At 31.5% G+C, this 18,977-nt stretch overlaps 3 protein-coding genes across 3 annotated transcripts; all 3 read right to left on the bottom strand.

Moving 5' to 3' along the window:
• Window positions 1-54: 54 nt before the first annotated feature.
• Window positions 55-8,358, bottom strand: LOC111695430 (zinc finger protein 573). Its single transcript, XM_023464751.1, has 13 exons — window positions 8,189-8,358; window positions 7,803-7,970; window positions 5,967-6,038; window positions 5,234-5,364; window positions 4,557-4,594; window positions 4,024-4,108; window positions 3,740-3,812; window positions 3,456-3,573; window positions 2,687-2,775; window positions 2,105-2,179; window positions 1,617-1,714; window positions 1,319-1,382; window positions 55-779 (listed from the first exon to the last, which is right to left on the bottom strand). Exons 1-13 carry the CDS (start codon window positions 8,342-8,344, stop codon window positions 702-704), a joined length of 1,245 nt encoding a protein of 414 aa, XP_023320519.1. The 5' UTR covers window positions 8,345-8,358; the 3' UTR covers window positions 55-701.
• LOC111695432 (programmed cell death protein 5) lies at window positions 8,304-12,709 on the bottom strand. Its single transcript, XM_023464753.1, has 4 exons — window positions 12,650-12,709; window positions 10,357-10,472; window positions 9,423-9,543; window positions 8,304-8,751 (listed from the first exon to the last, which is right to left on the bottom strand). Exons 1-4 carry the CDS (start codon window positions 12,707-12,709, stop codon window positions 8,662-8,664), a joined length of 387 nt encoding a protein of 128 aa, XP_023320521.1. The 3' UTR covers window positions 8,304-8,661.
• A 310-nt stretch (window positions 12,710-13,019) lies between these two features.
• On the bottom strand, window positions 13,020-18,497 carry LOC111695431 (COP9 signalosome complex subunit 6). Its single transcript, XM_023464752.1, has 9 exons — window positions 18,438-18,497; window positions 18,144-18,229; window positions 17,252-17,372; window positions 16,234-16,284; window positions 15,255-15,387; window positions 14,732-14,860; window positions 13,996-14,129; window positions 13,823-13,939; window positions 13,020-13,365 (listed from the first exon to the last, which is right to left on the bottom strand). The coding sequence occupies exons 1-9, from the start codon at window positions 18,489-18,491 to the stop codon at window positions 13,228-13,230; spliced, it is 963 nt and encodes a 320-aa protein (XP_023320520.1). The 5' UTR covers window positions 18,492-18,497; the 3' UTR covers window positions 13,020-13,227.
• Between the last annotated feature and the right edge of the window lie 480 nt (window positions 18,498-18,977).

The following is an 18,977-nucleotide window of genomic DNA, read 5'->3' on the forward strand; positions in this document are numbered from 1 at the left end:
CAACTTATCTTCCTATCATCAGATAAAGAGCATTTTATTTACGGACTTCTGAAACTTAAAAATTTATTGGAATACTACAAATTGTAGTTTTGACTAATGTCCCGAGACATTTGAACCTTCCACTTTAAAATCCTAAAATTTAGCTTAAATTTCTTAGGGATCGTTATTTATGCGAATCTGACAGCATTCACCTCTTTACTAAACATTCTTCAGCTACATCAACTGTTAAAAACTTAATGCATATTGTTAGATTAAAAATACAGTTTTTTGTTTATAATTCTTAATTCTCTTTTCTATGTATGTTATGTATGTTTTTTTTTGTCAGTATATAATGCACATTAAATGCCAATAGCCCAGCCTGCAATCCAAAATATTCTTAAATGAATACTATGTATTGTTGATAAGAGTGGCTACTTGAGTATCTACATGAAGTTCAAATTAAAGAACCTCAAAGCCAAATCGTCATCATTGTCCAAGATGTAGAAAAGATCAAAATGTGGAATCGACAATGAAAACTTGAGTGTTTGCAAAAAATATTAGAAGTATTTTATAAAATGATAAAATCAAATCGTACTTATCTACTGTCTAGTCTTGATTTGACTTTACTAAATCAAAACTGAAATATTTGACATATTTAATTTTAATTTAATGGATTAGCTAAAATTAAACATTAGACAATGTCAAGAACGATTTTATTCTTTTTAAGATTTATTTTCTCCATCTGGAACATCAGGTTTTGATAAAGGAAGCTGTTTATAGTTCTCGGGTAGTTTTCCAGCCTAAATAGTAAATAATCGTAATTTTAAGTGACTAGAGAAGCATGCTAGGTCAGACCGAGAATAAATCAGAAATCATGAAAATTTTCATTTGAGGTTTCCCTGTAAAAGTGACTTGCCCATATCTTGCTTCAGAAACAATGGAGAAATTATCAAAAGTAGTCACTTTTCACGCCAGAAAAACGACGTTATCTTCCACATTATTGATCAGATTCAGGTTTTCAGGTTTCAAAGATGCCAGGATTGTCAACGTTTTGTAAATTAATGCTTAAATTGAAGGTTTTCTAAAACTTCATTAAAGAAAAATTTGGACCTTTCTGAAGAAACTTCTCTTTTAGTTTTTCAGAAATAAAAAAGTATATAACAAAGACCGAAGAGTTCAAGTTTAAAAGATAAAATTTGTTGAAAACAAATGATGCAGTTCATTAAAAATAAATTTTCGCATTTCACATTTTGCTATTTTTACAATCACAAAAACATCAGAAAAAAGAACGGGTATAAGATTTTTTTTGGATTATGGTAATAATTTATTTATTGCATACCTTAATGGCCCGATATATTCTAGCTCTGGCAGCTTCTTTAGCTTTCTGCTCAGCAGTTTTAGGTCTGGAAAATAATTAAAATGAAGAAAAAAAATCTCGTGTTTGGAGGAGTTTTAGGAAATAAAAGGAAAAACATAAAAAATTATATTTTTAATAAAAAAATCTCTTATTTGGAGGAGATTTTAGGAAAAAACAGGAAAAACAGAAAAATTATATTTTTACGAAATGCTCAGAGAATTTTTTCAAATTTCCCTCAATATCCCCCCACCCCCCTCGCAACAACTAGCTCTACCTCTACCTGGCTGGTTGTGGTGGTAAAACGTGGTTGCTTCTATAGTGTTGTTGCATATAACGTTTACTTGTAAATGTTTTACCACAAACATCACAGGCATAGTTCTAGAAATTACAATTGTTAAACACCCTTTAATTTGATGAAATCACTAAATTTACTAATATATTATTAAAGGGAGTGACCTGCGATGTATGGTAGTTGAACTGAGAATGTAGTATTGTGGAGAAAATTTTTAGGATTCAATTGGGACATGTAAAACGACATTGTATGTCCCAAATGAATCCTTATGAATTTCTTTACAATGATCCATTCTCAGTTCAACTACCATACATTGCCGGTCACTCCCTTTAAAAATCAAAGGCACAGCAACTGAGTTTCTAGAAAAGTTCTATTATACTGTACGAGTTGTTTTCATTGACAAATGATAATTATCCTGAAGTTTTAGAAGTTTGTTAATTTAATTTTTTAAATTAACCCTCCTTTTTAATACATACCCTGGAGGTACTGTGGGTTTCCATGTGTCGCTTTAACCTGTTCAGAAACATATCTGAGTATCCACACTTGTCACACTACAGTGATATTCTACTTAGTTTTATATTTATGCAGAAAATTACAAAGGTGCAGTGTCAGTATCAACATTCAAATAATGTCATTATAATAATTTTATCTTCTCGTAAAGTTACATTGTTTATACGCAAGATCGTTCAATTGCACTGAATTCAGCTGTTCACAACCCGGTTTTTAGTCCATTTTAACATTAGAGCATATGGAGAAAAAAATGCATTTCACATTATGTGAAAATGAACTAATTGACTTCCTTCTCTTTATGCCCACCAAACCGCCAGATTTAAATAGAAGGATTTTATTTAAATTGCTTAAATTTTATGAACGTCAAGTTTTTTTAAATTACGACCTAGGGTATTGAAGTTAATCAACATTCCGCCAAGGTTACAGAACAATTAAAGCTTTAATACAAACGCATAAATTTTTTACTTTATTTGAACCTTAAAAAGGTAAGTTTTTTTTTGACAAAAATGCGTCTTTTATCAATTTATAAAATCAAGTGAGAATAGTTCCTGAAATCTATTTTTAAGTAAATTTTTTTCCTCTTCAGTTGCATGAACGTTTAGATAATGCCTCTTCATTGTCTGGTTATAAACAAATCCTATCAAAATATAAATCCTTTAAATAACGAAGAAGTGATTTATCAAAAATTTGCAAAGGAAAAAAAGCCAACACCTCGTTTTAAAATTTTCTCTAATGTTGTAAACCGAATCCTCAGATTTCTTGGCTTTTCATACTTTAAAATTGACGGATTTTTCTCCTTTTTCACATAATTTGACGTAATCTTGTTGGTTTGTTAAATATCTTAATCAAACTTTTTTTAACTAGTTGTCTTTATTCTTCTTTGATTTTTCATTAATTTTGAAGGTACAAATTGACAGGCCTCAATTTAGAAATCTCAAAACAAGGAATTTTGTTTTAAATTAATAAGCGCAAAAAACGTTTTGAAAAACTATTGTATTCATCAAAGATTTGAATTCTCATTAAAGGGATTATTGACATGATTTGAAGTGACCAACCTCAGTGGCAAGTCAGATTCACAACGGTTGTCTGTTTGCGGATAAAAGAGATCTCCTTATTTTTCAAGCTTATTATTGAGCTGAACATCTTGTAACACGTAACAAAAAATAGCTGGAGAAACGACGATATCGTTCCCATTTTTACTGAGATTTGGGTAGAGAGCAACGTTGTGAGTCTGACGTGTCACTCCTTATTTGGAAAGTAATTTGAAATTACGTTTACAGTCCCTTTAATTCCCATGTCAAATGGAACACCCTGTACCTTCTCCGCACACTGAGCAGAACTGAGTTTTCTCCTGACTATGAACCTTCATGTGAAACTTCAATTCCCGTTCATAGTAGAAGGTTTTCTTGCACTCAACACAAGCAACACTTTTCTTCTACAATCAAGTGGAGCTTACTTCTTTTCTTACATTTTTAAAAGTTTTATGGTTTAATTTTTTTTTTTTTGACTTGAATGGAGACAAAAAGAAAAGGAAAAATTTTGAAAATGGGGCGCTTAGAAATTTACAATAAAAACATTCATAATTCTGAAAAATAACTTGCCTTAATATGACTTTTATTGCAATGTTTTCGCATACCAATTCTGCTGTTGCTTATAATTCCGCAAACTTTGCACCTGAAAATATGTCTTCAACACTACTTGCCAAGATTTCATATCAATTGTAAAACAATGTCATCAACAGAATACAATCAATTGTTTGGCATTTTTTTTCTATTAAAATTGAATTGTGATATTTCTCAACGATAAAGGAAATAATTTTTGGAAATGTCAACAGTCTTTAGATTGTTGTCCATTGGTCCCAATCCCAATCCATGTTCTGCTCTACCTGAACTCATGATTCTCTAGATGCTCGAAGAACGGATTGATGTTAGCTGTTGGATCGTGGAATTTACGCACATGGATCTCAAGCACTAATTTCAACCAGCCATTCAAGTTATTAAATAAAAATGAATCAAAGAAGATTACTTCTAGACTATTTTTTAATTCTGAATAAAAAGATTCAATATCTATTACTTGCTTGGGAACCCAGCTTTGGTTAGAAACTAAGTTTTTTTTTGTTAAAGTCAAACTACTCATCCTAAAACTAAGCAGGAAAATCTCATGAATCTACCAAGTTCCTCAAACAAAATTTAAGGGAAATCAAAAGGTTCATGAGTTAAGATCGGCAATCCAAACGAAGAGACGAGACAGACAAAGATTATTAATTTTAACGTATAAAAGAAGAGAATTACAATATAAAAATCTAGAAGTTGGAACATAACATTAAGTTTTTCCCATAGCAGTTTTACATTTTACATCTCAGTGCTTATTATTTATTGATATACTTATGTTGAACATATTTTACGATTGAATGAATACCTAAAACATTGTTGAATTTTTTCTGGCACCGGTCACACCTGAACTAAACAAATTAATCCTAAATTAATCAAAAACGTTTAAATTTATTAAATCTGATGTGATGTATTTTATATATTATATATCTTCAAAATGTGCTGGTTTGCTTGTTGACAATTACGTCAAACTAATGTTTAAATTGAACTTAAGAGTTAATTCTTTTAACTCCTCTTGTTAGATAGATAGTACAAAGAGCAAATATTTCTAATATGTAATACAGTTATTTTTATCATACTTGTGAATAAAACAAAACTAGAGAGCTACAAGGTTACAAAGTAATGCCAGTAATCTAGTCTAGTTCAGTGTATAAGAGAAGCTATTAACTGAATCAATAAATGACAATGACGTGATCGAACATTGAACAAATAAAGTTGTTTGGATTTGGAAACATCTTATTTTTGTAAATTCGTAAAATTGAACTTCAAAATTTAGAAAATCTCTGTTATTTATCAACGTACTTAGTGAATGATTACGATGTAAGCAAAACCAAAACAATTCAAAACTGTATTAATGCGCCCGGAATTCTTTGAGGGATAGGCTACGATGTTGAATAAGAAAGACTCCTTACATGCCCGGTAAGCCGTACATTTCAACAGAGAGAACGCTCCAATTTTAGTTTAGAATGTGGTAATATTACTAACTTGTATTCAATGCCATCACTTCCTATCCCAATTCCTTCGCCTCTCTTCCATTTTCTGTTCGTCTTTTTTCTCTCATTTCCCCTTTTCTCTTCATCTTCACTTGGATTGCATTCGTCATCTGTATCCCAGGTCTGTAAAAGGTCTATTTGAGGATCAAATATTGAATGGAACTATGAGTCTCTTTATAAGGGGTCTGTCAATAAGAGAAAAAATAAGCCACAATTACAACTTCATACATACTAACAGCGAAAACGGGAACTAAGAATTTGTGGCCGCTAGATGGAACCAAGCTGGATTAATGGTTTCATTGTTCTTGTAGGGAAACCTGGGTCCATATCCTTGAAGGTACTACAGGGTTTCTATGCGGAATATTAGCAATAATATCGCAACATTTGATCTTTAACTAGATAATCTAACTTTTTGCCAATGACGAAACATCAAATTAGTTTGATCACTCTTGTTATCGACATTAACAGAAAAATGCAAATGTTGTGCACTATAGCGCTAAATATTAACGAAGTTTATATCAAATTTTGATTCAGTTTGTGTCTGCGTTGATAATACAGATTGGCCGTGATAAAAAATATTTCCCGTAAATTGAAAAAACTTGCACAAACGATTGGTTAAAATAATCTCTCGAGAAGATATATATCATAAAACTGACAAAAAAACGCCAAAAACTTAAAAAATAAGATTAATACTTTTCTAAATTTCAAAATTATAATCTTTTCACCTGTGTTTCTAATTTCAGCAATGGAAAGGGTTCTATCTCAGCAGCTTCCTCCTCGACTAATATCTCCTCTTCCTTTAAAAGGACTGTTAACGTAATTACCATTTACGCTCAATTATAAAAATGGCATGTCCGATTCACAAAGGTACCCTGTGTCTATTCAAGTATGAAATTGATATCCATGTTTTTGTTTTTGAAAATGTATATTTTCATTTGTGGGTTCTCTGCAAAAGTGTATTGAGAATTTTTTGTTCTAGAAACAGAGAAGCAATTATCACAACCAAACACTTTTCAAGCCCAAAAAACGCAGTTATCTCACACATTATTTTTAAGACAAAGGTTTCGATGGTACAGTTTAGAAAAGAGCAATGTGCATGCTTCTTTTTAAATAGAGGGTCACTAAAAATGATTGAGCCGGTCCTTTAATGTAATTATTATAAAGGATTAATATACTATTATGTGTAGAAAGAAAGTATAATAATCAAAATTGAGAAAACTTGTGAAATAATTTTGATTATATTCACTGACAAACGTAGTCTTATTTTTTTACTTCTTTCTTAAGTTCACAGTTCGAAGCAGCTGTAAACCTAATTCATAACTTTGTCTTATCATTTTAGAACATTTTGCATTTAACACATTTTTACTTTTATATTTGAGTATTTAACAACTTTAGGGTCGTCACTCGTCAATCCTCATTAAAGAACGGAGAGTAGTGGTTCGGCTGATATACAAGTTCTTGTGTGTATTGAGTTTGATGATGAAATCAACAGTTGGTACCCCCCCCTCCACCTTGGTTGCCCGGAGCTAAATAATAAACAAGTATTAAAATTCTGGTTTAAGCGTTATTCTTGTTAATCAATATTTCAGTTTATTTTAAAATCAATATTTATGTTAAATCATATCATGGATCATATCATGGATACTAAGCTATTAAATACAACTATACAAGGGGTGAGTTATAATATTGTGTAGCGTACCCTCTAAAAACATAATCCTAAGAATTTTATCAATCTTGATCAAAATTCAAGAAAGATAGAAATCGATATCAATTTAGTTCTCATTTCACTAAAAATACACAAAATCTTTCAAAAAAAAATTGTTCAACTTAATTACTGTTTTCTTTGTTGTTGCTTCAACCTAATAGAAAAGTATAATTTTCTACACATATGCGTATTGCGTATAGAATACAGTTGTAGAAATGAAATGGTGTTTGACTTCATGATCATAGGAGACTTGTTAAATAAGTATTTATCATATCATATTGTCATAGTTACTAGTAAACAATAACATTGGTAAGTTTGGTTTCCGGGACTATCGACGCAATTTCAAGCGACATCCATTTGAAAGAGGGGCATGCCCGATTCAAAACGGTACCCTCTTGCCTGGCCCTTCACACTTTGTTTCATGGAAACATGTGCCAGTGACGCCCTGCCAACCATTATGGTGGTGCGGTTAGATGAGAGCTTAACCCTGACTCCCGCGGGATGATAATTGACCATTTTATTTATTTATTTATTCATTAAATCTTTTATCTATGCAAAAATTTCTAAAAATATTCTCGTTTTTCTATAAATTTTAAAATTTCTATTAAATGCAGATTTTATGCAACCAAGGCAAAGATCATAATTGACACACTTTTACCATTTTTAAATGCAAACATGACTTAATTTTACCCTTATTACTCAGATATCAGGGTAACGTTGTGAATCAGACATACCAAATTGTTTTTCTCAAAAATGTTATTTAAAAACAGGTCTGTTTTCTTGTTTAAATGTTATTGCTAAGTACAAATGAAAAACAAAATCATTAAAATGAACAATATGAGACTATGAGTATTACCTTTGCGGTAGAATCATTCTGAAGAAATTGCTCAAGATCTTGATAATCTGGGAACAGCAAACACTGCTCCAGGTAAGGAGGAAGCTGCTCCAGCAGCTCCTTTAGAAACGGATCAGATGCTCCTAGCAGTAGTGTATTCGAGTAAACATGTTTGTTTGCAAACACAACCTTAAAACAAATTTAAACTCGATTAGTATTACTTTTATTTCTATCTGATGTTTCTGTAAAGAAAATTAATAAAAAGCGCACTCCCAGCTAGGGTAACCAAGGTTAAGCTAGTTAATTGTTCGTTTTCCTCAAATTAAAAAAACTTTTTTACTTCGATAAAAGAATCAATAAATAAATACAAAGGAATAAAGTTATGTTAAAAGGAAACAAAAACTTACTTTGCAATTATTAAACTCTTGCATTTCATAAACTTCAGGTAATGGTGAAATCTCGTTCTTAAGCAGTATCTGTCCTTCCGAATCCTCCATTTTGTCCGGAAATGACGCCATTTTGTCTGAAAAATGGCTCAATTCTAAAGATCGCGAAAAAATCATCAAGTGCGCAAAACGGACGCCTTAAAGGAAGAACGGGTTTTAGCTCTTATGTCGATAAAAATTGATTAATAAGCTTGAGACACATCATAACGATGTTAGGGCACCGACGAACTTGTAAAAATATTGTTAACTGCTATTCAATGATTTTGCGTGATTTTTTACCATTATCAAGAATATTTTGCTTGTCATCAATACATCACAGATCAAAACAAGGCAGTGATAATGTTAAAAATAATTAAGATATTTTGGTTACTTTCCACTTTTCCAAAATATTTGTAAAAGATATTAATTTGTTGATCAATTGTTATTTAAACTGATTAATCCTCATCACTGTCAAGGGCTGCACGTCTTCTATCAAACTTAACTTTAGAAGCAGGTTTATCACTGTTAAACCTCTCCAACAAATCCTGAAAAAATAAGTACTTATAAAAAGATAAGATCGGAATCTGTCTATATAAAAATTTGGTTTGTCTGTCTGTTTGTTTGTCTGTCTGTATCCAATCAACGTCAAAAAAGCTGAAGCGATCGGGCCCAATTTTTTTGTGGGACATCTAGGGACCCCAGGGAAGGTTTATAAATGATCAAAATTTCAAATATTTGTCTCCATCAAAATTCGATCTTCAATAAATTTTTGAAAATTTTGAAAATCCACGATTTTTTTTGTTAAAAAATCGCGAATTATTTTGTTTTGTTTTACGATGTACACAAAGAGAACATGTTCACAATTAATTTAGAAGATGGCTAGTTTTAATAAAATTTTGTAACTTGTCAGACGTCAGTTGTCATGCATAAGGAAATCCTTTTTCAGTTTTCAAATTCTGACTATTTAAATATTTTAATTTTAGTTTGTTATCCATACAAAAATACAACAACTCACATAATCACATATCACCTTGTTCAGGTTTTAATTGAAATTTATTGGGAAGTTATTTAAATAGAAAATTTTCAAAAGAAAGATTACATAAGTCCATTTCCTTACAAATACAGTTTTTGTTTTGAAATAAAACCAATTCAAACTAAATACAGACATAATATTAACATTAAATCTTAAGAAACATAGAACTCGACAAGTATTGACCTTAAGATCACTCTCTCCAAGTTTTCCTCCAAGTTGACCGGTCTGCGCCATCTGGCAGAGCATTCCTTCTACCTGCCGTCCTTTCTCAGGCTTGGCAATCATTAACGTGTTCAAACGAGCTCTAGATAAAACAATCAAATTGTATTTAAAGTTATTGTTCCGAGTTGCATAATGCATATTAAAATAAGTAGCTGTTGATCTTTTTAAATAAAAGTGAATTCTGGAAAGTCAGGAATTAACTTAAACAGCACATTGTAATATATGTTAACATTTAAAACTTATCATTCAAAATAAAACGTAAAATAGATCCTCAACAAGGGCGTAAATAGGGGGGAGTCAACGGGGGCAGTGCCTCCCCCTAGACCTGTGAAGGGGGAGGGGTAGCCCCCCCCCCTAGAACTCAGAGGTCACACTTTTTAAATCTTACTTGAAGATTGAAGAACATTAAAATTAGTATGCTGTTTTGAATTGGAGGTTTAAGGGAGCCCCCTCCACCATAAAAAAAATATATATTACTGCAGTGTTGTAACCTAATTTTCCCTTTTAAGTTCACAGAGTACAGAGAGTTGAGTTGAATTCACAGAATTTTCTAGATTTATTTCTGTATACGCCCTTGAACCTCCATTTGTATCGTGGCATGTTTAATTAACCACGGTACCCTTCACATCTTTGTAGATCAAAAATGTATATTGTGATATCCCAGATTTTACTTTCAATTGCAGTTTCTTTTCAGAAGTAACCAACGAATTCCAACAAATTAATGAAGGTAATTGTTAGATATAAACACTCTTCAACTTGGAAAACCGAATATGCCTTCCACGTTATTAATCAGATAAAGATTTAAAGGACATCACTGTGAATCGGACATGTCACTTTTTAAAAGAAGTGTCGCTTGACACTTCCGTCCAAGGTCCCTTTAAATAATTTGTCCTACCTGGCTTGTTGATCTAGAACCTGGGATAGAATTCCATTCTTCATCTCCTCCATCTGCTTCATACGATCCTCTTGCTGCTTCTGTCGGTCCTGTGCCCCACCTCCTCCTCCTCCACTCTAACAATTAATCAATCAATTAGGAAATAATCAATAAGTCAAAACTATCAATTTGTTATCAGAAATAAATCAATCAATTGGCTAATAGTCAATCAAGCTCAAAATCAATGTATAAATCAGGGTTCCTCCCAGAGCAAATTTGGGTCAGTTTACCTGATCCAACTGACCTACAACTTTCAGATCAGGAAAACTACAGTAAATTTTGAGCAGAAACGTGCAAATTTTGAAGAATAATCTACCCATTAAAGGGACAGTAAAGGAAAAATGAAAGGGGGTATAGGCTGAAAGCTAATTACTTTAGCTCTTGATCGCGACCCATGAAAGTTTTATCTGATGTTCCTGTCTGAGAGAAATTGATATAAAACTGTGTTAAAATTATACGAAAGTTCATATATGTAAAATTTTGAAAATCTGAAACTTAAATCACGTAACCAGAACTATCACCAATGGCAGAGTAGTATACTGGTCACGTGTCTCCTCCTGTATCACGTGACCACTTTACTGCACTGCCATTGGTGGAATTTCTGGTCAAGTAATACGGACGTATAAATAATATTATGAATGAAATCTATTGAAAATAGAAATAACAAATATAAAAGTAAACCTAATTTACAATTAGTTTTCTCTGGGATATCATCGTTTTCAGATTGGTTGCTTATTTGCTGAATATGATCTGTTTAAACCTACTACTTTTATACAAAAATGTATATATATAAATTTTCGTATATATTTGACACAGTTTTATATCAATTTCTCGAGACAGGAACATCAGATAAAACTTTCATGGGCCGTGATCAAGAGCTAAAGTGATTAGCTTTCAGCCTATACCCCCTTTCATTTTTCCTTTACAGTCCCTTTAAAAGGACAAATCTGCCGATTAAGGGGAAAGTAACAGAAAAAATGCCTTTTTTAGCCAAAATAGCAATCGAGATTTTTTTTTTCATATTTCATGAAAAAATCGGCCATAGAGTGTGTCACAAATAATGACTTGGCACATAAAATCTGCCACACATGCAAAAGAAAATCGGAAAATCTACCAAACATAACATAAATGCATAAAATCTGCCACACAAATTATGAATGAGCTTAAAATCTGCCACAAAATTATGTTATATCATATCAAATTTCATAACAAATGCCACAAGTTATACTCTGACAAATAACACATGCCACAAATGCACATGAAGCGTAGAAAATCTGCCACAAACATAATCTAAATGCATAAAATCTGTTACACAAATTATAAATGAGCTTAAAATCTGGCTGCGCAAAATTATGTTATATCATAACAAATATCATTACAAATGCCACAAGTTATACCCTGACACATAACACCGGCCAAAATTGCAATTGAAGCGAAGAGAATCTGCCACAAACATAATCTAAATTCATCAAATCTGCCACACAAAATAAGAATTAGCTCTGCCAAAAAATTATGTTATATCATAACAAATGCCACAAGTTATACCCTGACACATAACACCTGATAAGAATGCAATCAAAGTTTAAAAATATGCCATCTTCAATATATAAAAGCATAAAATCACAAAAATATTTCACCGCCAAAAAAATTTAAATATTTAAAGAATTAATCAATTAATAAATTCAATTCACATCAATTCAATTTTTATTCTTCCTTAATACACAATAAAAAAATAAGAAAATGTTAAGGTTGTGCAAAAAATGAATAATTAGACAAACTTAGGAAAAACTTAATATTCTTTTTTAAATCTTATTTGATATTTTATCAAAATGCCGAAAATCCGTTAAGTTGGAAATACATTTTGGCTGACTGAACCAGTTGTAATATTTAACAGAATCCGGGATAATGTTATGCCTGGGTATTGTGGCACTAACATGGACACATTCCCCACAATATTAAATCAATAATTTATTGATAAACATCTGCTGAACGTTAATATAAAGATAAATAAGTTATTAAATGTAGCATAAGCAGATAATATGTAAAAAATTTCCGTCTGTAATGTTGTCTTCATATAAAAGAATTAAAAACATTTTTAATTTTTATCCCTCGCACAGTAAAAAAAATATTCAATAATTAGCAAAAAAAAATGTAAAATAATAGTAGCCCGGGCATTATCTCGCGCTCGGACGCTTTTTGATGCGACACCGGATTAGGACTAGCAATTATATTCAAATCTTGTATATAATCCTACCATAGCCTGCAGCTCTGCCATTCTTTTTGCTCGGATTTCTGCCAAATCATCGTCTCCCATTTTTCTGAAAAATACTGTAAGTAAAGAGACTTTAAAACAGTACAATTTCTACTTATGTACGAAGTTCATATGTTCAAGCTTTCTATTTAAACAGAATTTTTTCAATTGTTATATTTAGACCGTTCATATTTAATATGAATTCTATTGTATCCCTCAAAATGTATTTGTGGATGTTTTCTTTGGACAGATTAAATTTGATCAAAAGTATTTAGTGCACAACCGTTTTTATAAGCGGATAATCATATTAAAATAAAACAGGCATGAATTTTCCACCTTAAAATAAACCCAAATTTTCAAATACTTGTTGGAATTTTTTCTCCAAGTGCTTGCGATATGCTAATTTATTACTGCATTAGGAATTGGGATGTCTGAAACTGAAAAAAACCTTCCCCCCTCCCCCTTTTATAATCATTAACAATTATTCCCTGGATATTCTTATTTTAACTTGGTATTGTTGGTGCGCTGTTATTTTTTATAAGTTAAAGTTTAAATGTTGAGGATTTTATGAAGTTCTAGATCTAGAAGAAGAGTCCTCTCATCCTCCTTCCTATGCTCTGCCTCTGGTAGACCAGGTTGAACTTGTTCACAAACTGGTTCAAGTTGTTCGCAGACTTCATCACGCTTCCCAGCAACGTCATCAGTGCAACATCATTAGCCTATCATTATCATTATTATCATCATCATTATCATCATTATCATCATTATCATCATTATCATCATTATCATCATTATCATCATTATCATCATTTTCATCATTATCATCATTAACAATTTTTATCATTATTATCATAATTATTATTACACTTTTTCCTCAGAAGATCATCATATTAATATAATTATTATTGTCCATGATAAACATTATTTTTAATGTCATTTTTAATTATTCTAGCTTTTTGTGTGGCTTCAAAACAATCTACTTAGTTAATTAAACATAATTTTATGTCTGCAAGTCTGTAAAAATTACAATTAGCAAAATGTTGACGAAGTCTTGGACAAATTAAAATCAATTTATTTTTTTGAAAATTAGTTTAGGCGTTGATCTACCTTGGAGTAAGTAAGAAAAGCAAACTTTAAAAAGTAAAATTTCAACAATTTTCAGAAAGATTTTTTTACCTGTGTAAAAAAGTCTGGTTGAAACCTACTGGACTCCAATACTGGTAGCCGATGTGAAAGTGCGCGAACTTGGCGAAGTATTTCATGATTACGCGGCACATCGCCCCTCTCAACAGCCTTTAAAAAATCAACCAATACATTAATCGGAAATGTTTTTTATTCTTTTTTTTTACCTTCATGTATTCTAGAATAAGTTTAACCCTGCCCGTTAGCATATTTATAGCGGAGTGTTGGGCCGTCAGCTGGTCAGCTGTTCTACTTGTGGAAATCTCATTTCCCGCCACAATACGGGCCACGTGGTCCAATCCTAAATATCAGCCATTTTGTTTTCTCCGTTTTACATCACGTTTCTTTTTATTCACTGTGTTTGTTTAAAAAAATCACTCATTAAACTTTACACAAGGTCAGTTGTATAATATAATTTTAAGTAATGTTTATTCAGTCTATTTTTTGTTCATTTGAACTTTTTCAGACAATAACTACTTTTTTCTTACTTTTGCTGCCCCTAATAACTATTGCATGTGATACTATGGATTGTGGAAACAATAATATTTACACAGTTTAGATGTCATAAGGAAGGCCAACACGACGATAATGTTTCCGTACAGGAAAAAAAACCAACTTTATAACTTTACATTTTTTCGATCGATTTGGAAAGGTTCAGTACTAAATATTTAGCATCCAATTTGTTTTTGATATTGTTTATTAGATCATTAGTTTCTAAATAAAACTTTTTGTCCGCCCCTATTAAAATTAATGCAATTTGTTTTGTTTGTTACCATTTAGTGGGATAACAAAAATTGGGTCTGGAAAACGACATCAAAATAATATCAGCTGTATAATCAAAACTATAAAAAACTTAACGTATTATTCATGTTTTTTAATAAATTGAGAATAATGACGATTTACCTATTCTTTCCGCCTCCTCAGTAGAAAGAGTGTATGGTAGTTTAACGAAGAGTATTCTAGCCTGGCCTTCTACTATATCAATCACAGATTCAAATAGGTACAAGGGCAGCTCGGTACAATTTCCTCCTCCTACAACAAAGTTCAAATAAAAAAAAATAGTTTTTAGAATTGCAGACAGTTCCCATTTAAATCTATTTTCCGAGTAAAAAATACTAATTTAAAAAAACTCTCAATGTTTGCCACTTTGGAAATTTCTAACAATTTTTTTTTTTTTTTTTTTTGGGGGGGGGGGTGATTTTTAAAATATTTTCTCCTGGTCTTAATAGCTTTGTTTTCTTAGCGTAGCATGTGTGTGTACGTGCATGATATTAGCCATACAATTTTTTCGTAGTGTAGGCAATGCATATTATAAGCTGAAATTTTGAATCCAATAAATCGCATTAATTAAAAAATTACATTATTTTTCCTTAAAACAATAAATACGAAAATTTTTCGCATATATAAAATCTAATGCATGGTTTACCTGGGGAGAGTTGAAGGAATAAAGGAGATTCATTGATATCCATGATTTGTCGGTGAACAGCTATCTCGGCAGAGGTTGGTTTCTCCCCAGCTCCAGTACTATACCAACCCAGGAAATCCATCTCAGAGAAAACCTTAACATCGGATTTTTAAAAGGATTTCTTGAGAATTTTTATTCAAATGCAGGTTATAGTTATAACTGATAATATAGGAAATCAGTCTAACACAACGTTTAATCTGATGAAGGCAGAATAATTAAGAACGAATTAAGATTTTAAACAGATTTCTCTAGATTTTTTATTAAAATGCAGGTTATATTTGAGTATAAACAAAGTCACTTAAACACGACGGTTTGTTTCAGATTCTGAGGAAGACAGAATAATTAAGGAAGAATTAAGAATTTAAAACAGATTTCTTGAGATTTTTTGTTTAAATTCAAGTTAAAACTGAATAGTAAGAATTTCACTCAAACAGGACAGTTTGTTTTAGATTCTGATTAAGAGAGATTTGTTAAGAACGAATTCAGATGAATTCTGTAAGGTAGTTCATGGTTTTGTCATTAATCAAATCTCAGGAAGATCGAGCTTAAAAAAAAGCTGGGTCAAAGAACGTTTTCAGGGCGCAGGAAAAGATCGGGTAATCTAGACTCCAACCAGAGGTCCAAAGTATTGTGTTTTGGATCCAAGGATCAAGCATTTATAACTTTTGTCGTCTGAAGGATTAAATTAATTCCTCCTAAAGGCAAAACTTATGAATACCGAGATAAAGCATTTCAGATTAACATTATCCGCACATAAGTTCCAACCGCTGGAGATCATGTGGTTGGAACCCAGTAGGGATAACTAAAATAAAAGGATCAAGCACTTATATCTCAAATCTAAAAGTTACCGCAGTGGATATCGTATAAAGCGATTTTGCTTAAAAGTTTCGATTTCAGCTTTTATTGCCAGTGCAAATTGATATTTTAACTGTTCATTCACCTGTTTAAATTGTTCCTCCTTCTGATTGTAATATTCTCTATCAATCACAACCTAGAAACAAGAAAAATGAAGACATTAGAAGTTTTCAAAGCTTCAATTTCAAAATTATATACTTTAGATGGAGGATTTATAATGATCCAACTTATTTTACCAATAAAATCATTTAGAATATAGATTGTAAATAGAAAATCAAAAATATTATCATGTGGAAATAGTTGATAAAATTTTAAAACATCATAAGAAGCCCTTCCAAAGACCTTACAACTTTTCACCTCAGCAATGAAGTAGGTTTTAAAAACAAAGACACCTGAAATTTTTACAGATTCTGAAAGAAGATCATGTCTAGAAACAGCGTGTATTTTAGAAATCCCTGCCGAGCCCTTTTTTTTGAGATAATTCCATTTAAAATTTGTTGTGTAGTTTAGACTTACAAGTTTTCGGAAGTTCATTAGGAAATCTAAATTATTTTGAGCTCTGTAATCATATCAGAGATGGAATTTAAAGAATTTGAGCCGCGGTTTAAATCCACCAAAACCCGGTTTAAATTAAGCGCCGCCGGCTTAAATCTTCAAACATTTGATACAATTTTAAGTGGAACCAATCATATTTAAACCGCGGCTTAAATTTAAACCGCCGCTCAAATTCTTTAAATTCGGCCACAGGTGTCTTCGTTTTTAAAACCTATTTTGTTGCCGAGGTGAACGGTGTTGCAAGAACCCATTCGATGCATGTATAAACAAATTTGTAATGCCACTAATTTGAAGGCATTTTTCGAACTCTTGAGTGCGAACTTTTGCAATGTGAATCCGTTCGGAGAGCACAAATCTGATTTTCTAAATATCTGACCAATTTGAAACTACGAAAAAGCTTCACTGGGTATTGAGAAAGTAAAAAATTAAGGAATTTATTCGAATTTAAGCACTGACTCCCTTCACATTTAAAAGTTAAGCGCCATCTTATAAAAAGGTTCCGAGCTCTGGAGTCTTCAAGCAAACCAAAATTTAAAATTTGAACTGACCAACCCATCCACTGTGCTGTAGTCCAACTCAAAGCTGTTCATCACTTCAATATCTCGTCCAACTGTTTTACCAATAAGAGCACCATACACTTGCTTAGGTTTCCCCTCTTGGGCTTTGGTTCTAGAACAACCATATAAGTAAGCAATAAAATTAAATAAAAAAATCAAATTAGATTTATAAAAAATAAAATAAAATACAATTAATTGAAATTGCAAATGAAATAAATTGAAATAAAAAAAATCAGTTCAAATTAAGTTTTAAATTTATAAAAATATTAATAACCAATCATGAGCATTGAGCATGCATCATTCCGTGATATCAAGACCGAGCCCTTTCTATATAGCCCTTCTAAATCTATACAATAGTGACATTATTCTGACATGACTGTTCATGAACTTAATGATCAAGAACAGATAATGAATTCTTAAGGAGACAATGAAGACTAGCTTAGAAACCCAACTTTGCCTCAAGTTTTCCCATAAAAGTCAACCCACTCCACTTATAATTTTCAAACCAGGTTAAGAACATTCTCGTGATTCTGCAAACTTCCCCTCAATCAAAAATTTGGACAAATTTGTCAAGAGGTTCATAAGTAATGCTCAGACATCCAAACAAACAAACAAACAAACACCCAGACAGAAATTTCTACTTCATAAAAAAACTAGTGTGGAAACCCAGCTTTCCCAAAAAAATAAGCTTTCCCTTTTAGAAGTAAACCCACTCAACTTAAACCAACAGTCCCGTGGCACTACCGAGTTTCGCAATCAAAATTAGAGTGTTTCATGAGATTTGCTCTGAAATCCAAACAAACAAATAGAGATTACTACTTAATATATATATAGATATTAAAAATACAATGCTTTGTATAAAATGATATCCTATTTATCCCACCTGGTCCAGTGTTCAGATATATTCATGATAACCAGAGGATGCAGGGATACCGACACTGTTGCAGCTACACCACTATCAGCAATGATCTGAGTAACAAATAAATTAACAAAAAATAGATTTCATCAAGAAGATTACTTGTTGCAAATGCACAAGAAAACAGCAGTACAAAAAAATGCGATTTCGTTCGAGATTTAATTTTTTGTTACAAAATATTAAGAGACAACGGGAGCAAATTTAAAGACACATTTTTTAAATCAGCAATGATGATGAAAATTGTAAAAAAATAGTTTTAACCTTTTCTTCATCTGTCTCAAACGCGTCGGAGGCGTCTGTCATCTCTACGTCCATTTTATCTGATAATATTACAAGAATACAAAATTACAAAATTACAAAATTATATTATATTTTATATATAATTTTAAGTCATTGCTCATTAATAAACTTTTCAATAAACTATAAAAAGTCAACATAGTAAAAAGTTTGTATCACAAATATTGTTGAAAAGAACAAGAATAGGCTTGTTAAAGGTAAAGTAAACGTAAAAGGTATAATAGGATATTAGAAGAACAGCAGTTTAATTTTTGTAATTGATTGGTACTACTAAGATGAATGAGAAACAGAAAGCCCAGCCAGAGAGAAACCGGTTTCCCACTTCAATTGCTGAAGACGATTTACATCTGCCTCAGAAATATAAACCTAGTTCCAACCCACGTGTAATTTCATTTTGTTTAACACTAAACCAATTTTTTGGTCACATCCTTATGATGTTAAAAATACTTTAACAAGATTTTTGGTAAAAATAATATAAAAAATATAATTATTAAATATACATAA

The sequence above is a fragment of the Eurytemora carolleeae genome, unplaced genomic scaffold, assembly GCF_000591075.1.
Source record: "Eurytemora carolleeae unplaced genomic scaffold, Eaff_2.0 scaffold34, whole genome shotgun sequence".
Taxonomy (NCBI): Eukaryota; Metazoa; Arthropoda; class Copepoda; order Calanoida; family Temoridae; genus Eurytemora; species Eurytemora carolleeae.

What these genes read in the sequence shown, in the direction of transcription:
- LOC111695432 (XM_023464753.1), bottom strand. Translation starts at nt 12,709, where the DNA reads ATGGGAGACGATGATTTGGCAGAAATCCGAGCAAAAAGAATGGCAGAG. An exon ending in TGGCAGAGCTGCAGGCTATG is followed by an intron (nt 10,473 to 12,649) that starts GTAGGATTATAT and finishes ATTAATTGTTAG; the next exon opens with AGTGGAGGAGGAGGAGGTGG. An exon ending in GTTCTAGATCAACAAGCCAG is followed by an intron (nt 9,544 to 10,356) that starts GTAGGACAAATT and finishes TGTTTTATCTAG; the next exon opens with AGCTCGTTTGAACACGTTAA.
- LOC111695430 (XM_023464751.1), bottom strand. Translation starts at nt 8,344, where the DNA reads ATGATTTTTTCGCGATCTTTAGAATTGAGCCATTTTTCAGACAAAATG. An exon ending in TACTTAAAAATAGATTTCAG is followed by an intron (nt 2,180 to 2,686) that starts GAACTATTCTCA and finishes ATATCACTGTAG; the next exon opens with TGTGACAAGTGTGGATACTC. An exon ending in TTACCACCACAACCAGCCAG is followed by an intron (nt 1,383 to 1,616) that starts GTAGAGGTAGAG and finishes ATTATTTTCCAG; the next exon opens with ACCTAAAACTGCTGAGCAGA.
- LOC111695431 (XM_023464752.1), bottom strand. Translation starts at nt 18,491, where the DNA reads ATGGACGTAGAGATGACAGACGCCTCCGACGCGTTTGAGACAGATGAA. An exon ending in ATATCTGAACACTGGACCAG is followed by an intron (nt 17,373 to 18,143) that starts GTGGGATAAATA and finishes TGGTTGTTCTAG; the next exon opens with AACCAAAGCCCAAGAGGGGA. An exon ending in TGAGGAGGCGGAAAGAATAG is followed by an intron (nt 14,130 to 14,731) that starts GTAAATCGTCAT and finishes GCTGATATTTAG; the next exon opens with GATTGGACCACGTGGCCCGT.